This window comes from Zalophus californianus, chromosome X (assembly GCF_009762305.2).
Source record: "Zalophus californianus isolate mZalCal1 chromosome X, mZalCal1.pri.v2, whole genome shotgun sequence".
NCBI classification, from domain to species: Eukaryota; Metazoa; Chordata; class Mammalia; order Carnivora; family Otariidae; genus Zalophus; species Zalophus californianus.
Window position 1 is genome coordinate 79,100,902 of NC_045612.1, and position 5,690 is coordinate 79,106,591.

General features: G+C 37.1%; 1 protein-coding gene across 1 annotated transcript; it reads left to right on the forward strand.

Annotated features, from left to right (window-relative positions):
* Positions 1-532: 532 nt before the first annotated feature.
* SPIN4 (spindlin family member 4) lies at positions 533-4,740 on the forward strand. The gene has a single exon (XM_027608430.2). It carries the CDS (start codon positions 996-998, stop codon positions 1,743-1,745), a length of 750 nt encoding a protein of 249 aa, XP_027464231.1. The 5' UTR covers positions 533-995; the 3' UTR covers positions 1,746-4,740.
* Positions 4,741-5,690: the final 950 nt, after the last annotated feature.

A 5,690-nucleotide genomic window follows, 5' to 3' on the forward strand; every position in this document is an offset into this window, starting at 1 on the left:
AGAAAAGAAGATCATTAAAAAAGGCATTACTGGGAGTCATCAGGTAGAAAATATAAAGGAGAGTTTGGATCAAGATGGTGGGCTGTACACAGGCTTTTCCTTCACTGCTCTCATATTCCTTAAACTGAAAGAAAATAATTTGTATGTACAAACTCTGTGTATGTGTATATTGAATATTATTTTATAAAGTCTTTGTAAGGAATTCCTGTAAGATAGAAAGCAGATGGAGTGTCTGTGGAGAAGGCTGACGGGCGAAAGGCGGCCAGAAAGAAGGAGCAGGGGGACCGGCCTGTCTGGCTCCAGTTTGAGGGAAGCGGTCGGGGAGCGCGTGAGGAAATGGAGTGAGAGACTGTGACTGTGTGGACTGAACGCGGGTGCGCGCACTGACCCGCCCTGTCGCTGCAGGCCCAGCGGAAGGCGGAATGGCAGGGGGCGGGGCCGAGGCGCAGGCGGGCTCAGAGGGGTCGGATTCCTGAAACAGCAAAAACCTCGGCGCCAGAGCTAGGCCAAACAGCAGCGCTGCGAAGCCGAGGCCGCGCGGACTTGTCAGAGACCCACCGCTGCCTGCGCCTTTGCCGCTGCAGTCATCTCTCTTATCCCTTGCCTACCTTCCCTGTCGTCTCCTCAATCACCGTTTCGCAGCTTCAGCACCCGATAACAGCTAAGTGGTCAATTCCGGGACTCGGGGTTGGGAGTCGGGGTGGGTGCGAGGCGTAGGCAGTACAAATTAGCCCGCCATCTGCTGCGGCAACCGCCACTGCTGCAGACACCTCTCCTGGGCGGGGAAGGAGAACACTCAAAAGGCCCACGCTGCCCCGGCGCCCACGGTCAGAGTTAGAGCGTTTCTGTCAAGTCTTGGTGAGAGCCTTGCACTTGGGGAAGGGAGGACGGACTCAGAGATCACGAAAAAATATCTCATATTTGATAGTGTTGACTTTCTGTCAGCTTAATTGAGGAAGTGGCAGCTTTGCTTGAGCCTCCTTAAACCCTGAGCCATGTCACCCCCAACTGTGCCCCCAATGGGTGTAGATGGCGTCTCCGCATACCTGATGAAGAAAAGGCACACCCACAGGAAGCAGCGGCGCAAGCCCACTTTCCTCACGCGTAGGAACATCGTGGGCTGCCGTATTCAACACGGCTGGAAGGAAGGCAATGAGCCCGTGGAGCAGTGGAAGGGCACTGTGCTTGAGCAGGTTTCCGTGAAGCCCACTCTCTACATCATCAAATATGATGGCAAAGATAGTGTCTATGGGCTAGAGCTGCACCGAGATAAAAGAGTTTTAGCGCTAGAAGTCCTTCCGGAAAGAGTGCCAACTCCTCGCATTGATTCGCGCCTGGCGGATTCCCTGATTGGCAAAGCAGTGGGGCATGTGTTTGAGGGTGAGCACGGTACGAAAGATGAATGGAAGGGCATGGTCCTGGCGCGAGCCCCCGTGATGGACACTTGGTTTTACATCACTTATGAGAAAGATCCTGTCCTTTATATGTACACGTTGCTGGATGACTACAAAGACGGTGACCTGCGCATCATTCCAGATTCCAACTACTATTTCCCTACAGCAGAACGGGAGCCTGGAGAAGTGGTCGACAGCCTCGTGGGCAAGCAAGTGGAACACGCCAAAGATGATGGGTCCAAGAGAACCGGCATTTTTATCCATCAAGTGGTGGCCAAGCCATCCGTCTACTTCATTAAGTTTGATGACGATATTCACATTTATGTCTATGGCTTGGTGAAAACCCCTTAAATTCATTGTGCTCTTTGCAAAAGTCGTGGAACTATTAAATGTAAAACATGACATGTTCTTGTAATTGTGAATTTTTGGAACAGTTTTGGTGTCAGAGATTCAGGAACTTATTATTACTTGTTACTTATTGTGCCTCCAAATCTTATAACGACTGGTCCCACAGTTTTGTCCCAAGTGTACGTTGGTACTTTTGATATTGTCTTGTTCTGTAATTGAAGATTTAATATGGGTGTTAATAGAAAATTGAAAAATATTCATTACCACTGGAACAATGAAAAACTAAAGAAAAAATAATGGTGTAACTCCACACCAGATCCTTTCCCCTATGTTATTATCTCCCCTCTTTCTTCTTCCCAGGTAACAAGTGTTAAGAACATGATGTATAACCTTCCATGTTTTCCCCATCCACTTACAGGAAGTTTGTTGTAGTCTCTTCTGTAAAAGTGAAAAGCCACATCATTTCTCTGTAATTGCTTTTCACATTTGGAATACCCATGATATATTTTCTAATCAGTAGCTGCAAGTCTCCCTCTCTCTCCCTCTCTCCTCCCTCCTTTCCTCTCCTAGTTCCCCTCTGCCTCTGGAATTTACTTTGTATATGGTATAACACAGAGGTCGAATTATGCATTTTGTTCACATCAGCTACCTGATTATGCCATCACATTTATTAAATAAATCACCCATTCCCCCTCTTCCTTTCTCTCTCCTTCCCTCTAACAGCTGCATATACAGTACATTTATATACTGAAAATGTACTCAGCCATTCTATTATTGGTGGTCACTTAAATTATTTCCTTTCCTTTTTTCACCATAGCATTGCTGCAATAAATACTGGTGCTTTTATTTCTATTGGGTAGTGTCCCAGAAATGGGTTGCTAGGTAGGGGGTATATTTAATTTTAAGAAATATTACAAAATTACTATACAAAATGAAAGTGCTTATTTCCCAGTATCCTCTCCAGCACTCTTTCAAGTTTGCAGATCTGGAGGGTGAAAAATTACATAGTATTTTTTTTAATTGACAAGCTCAAAGAGGTTTGTTTGTTTGTTGATTATTTGGATTTTTCTCTTTTGTGATTTGCTAGTACTTACCCTTTGCACATTTATCTATTGAATCTTTGATCTTTTCCTTATATATTTGTAGGAATTCTTACTATATTTCTCTAGGATACATATTAATCATTTGTAGCCCATCTGTATTTTTTCCATTCTATCATTGATCTTGACTTTATTGATGATATCTTTTACTATTACAGTTGTTGCCATTGTTGTTTTTAACTTTTAGATAGACTACTACCTCCTTTTAAGCTTTTTGGTTTCTTATCTTTTTCAGATGCATGCGCCCCCAAGTTATACATATAATCACCTATACTTTTTCTAGAATTTTCATTAATGTTAAGGTTTTAACTGTTTGAGCCATCTAGAGTTTATTATGTATATGGTATAAGATAAAGGTTCAAATATACATTTTATTCACATTGGGTTCCTGACTATTCTATCATATTTATTAAATAAACTACCCATTTTTCAGTCTGTGAGCCAGTATCTTGTTGTTTAACTATAGTGGCTTGACCATAAATTTTGAACTCTGATAAAGTAAGTTACATCTCATTAGGTGTTTTTTTTTCCCCTTTTCATCTTTTATATAAATTGTTCTAGAAGTTCATTCTTTCTATGAAAATTGAAAGCATTATTTCCACATTTAAAAAAATTGTGATATCTTAGAATTGTGATACATTTCTACATTTCTGTTTAGAAGACAATTTTAATGATATTAACCCTTAACACTCGAGAATTTTGGTACATCATTAAAATCTTTTGGTTTTGTTTTTGTAATGTTCTTCATATGGATCCATTATATCTGACTACATTTATTTCTAAATATTTTTACAGATTTTGTCACATTTTGAATTAGGTATTTTTTCCTCCTCATTTGTAACTTTTTATTTCTGACAATATAGATAAACTGCAGATCATTTTAAAAAATGTTTACCTTATATTGAATCAGCTTACTAAACCCTCTTATTACACTTTTTAAAAATATAATATTTTCAATCTTCTAGGTATACAATCATTTCACCTGCAAATAGAGATAATTTTATTTATTCAAAATAATGTTGAATAATGATTATGACAGATATGCTTGTCTGGGATTAGGTTTCATGGAATTGTCTTTAGTGTTCCCTATTAACATAACATTTGTTGTTGGTTATTGACAAATAGTCATTGACCATTAAAATGTTTAAGGAGTTTCTTTTATTCCATTTTTTTTATTCCTGTTTCACATTAGGGGGCTTACTGAAAGTGGCTCCTGAAATTTATCAAATGTCTTTCAGCATCTACTGATAAAATCATATGATTTTGTTTTCCTTTAATTTGTTGATGTAATGAATTAGAGGACTAGGTATTTGATGTTGAACGAAATTTGTGTTTCTGAAATAAATCCTACTTGGTCATGTTATAATAATCATTTGATACATTGCTAGATTTTATTTACCAATATTTTATTTAGAATTATTGCATTTATATTTCAAACTGAAATTGTATTTTTTCTTTCTTACCCTGTCTTTATCAAGTTCTGCTTTTAAAATTGTGCTAACTTTAAAAATGAATTGGTGAATTTTCAGTCTTTTTTTGTGGTCTGAAATAGCTTAAAAAAGCATTAGAATTATTAGAATTATTTGTTCTTTGTTTAAAAAATATTAAAATTCCTGTTGTTCTTTTAAAATTAGCTAGTATCAAGCTATAAAACAATTTAATCCTGTTGACAGTTTTGATGGTAGATCCTTAATCAGCCTTCTTCTCTCTCCAATGGTAATTGGTTTATTTAAAACTTCCATTAAAAAAGGAATGTATAGTTTCTACAAAATACAAAATTTAAAGTTTTCTCCATTATTAAGTTCTTGATTGTATTATTCAGATACTTTATGTCCTTGCATATTGCATATGCATATGCATATTTCCTAAATATGTTTAATATTGAAAACATTGTAATAAATCAGCTATAATGGTGTTTTAAATTCTCTTTGTATTTTATTTATTTTGAAAAAGTAAAACATGATATGGAAAGTATGTGAAATATAACATCTATTTACTTTTGCCCCAAATCAACAGTTAGTATTTAACAAACAATTAATATATTAACATTTTGGCATACTTGCTTTAGATATAGTTTAAAAAGTCAGAGCATTACATATAATAAATCCTTTTCCCAATACTATAAAGTTTCCTTCCTCTGCTGAAGCAACACTGACATGAATTTGGTGTGAATCTTGTCTATGTCTTATACATTTACTTCAAATATAACCATAATTGATAATAGTATTGGTTTTTGTGCTTTTAAAATTTTTGACATAAATGGGAAACTTTAAGTCATGTGAAATTTATTTTGTTTTTAATTGTAGAAATATTTTTTTTCTAATTGGGAGATGGATTGCAACAACAAAACAGCCAATAACATGGACCTTAGAATGTTAGTTGCTGTTCTAAGTACTTTTACCACTTTTGACACTCAGGAACGCTTGGCCCTAGCCACAGCACTGGCTACTGACTAAAAAAGACAAAATTACAGTTTTCATAGAAGATTGTATTTTGGCTGTTCCTGAGACAGATATCTACTACCACCCATGACCTCAAGATGAGAAACAGACCTTACATTTCCCCATGATAATATTGGGGTTACCCCACATTATGACTCTCAGAGGAAGGCTGGCCCTAATCCTGGCACTGTTTTAAAGAGTTTGGGACATACCAGTGGACAAAATAAAAACCTTCCTTTCTTAACACATGGTCTTTTATCATTTAAGTAGCCTTCAGTCCAATAATAAAGATAGAAGGTGGTATAAAACTTCGCAGAACAATAAAAAAAAAGTGATAAATATAACTAAAGGGTTAGAGGGGTGCATATGTTAGATGACAAAAGATAGAAATGTATATACTTTTTAGA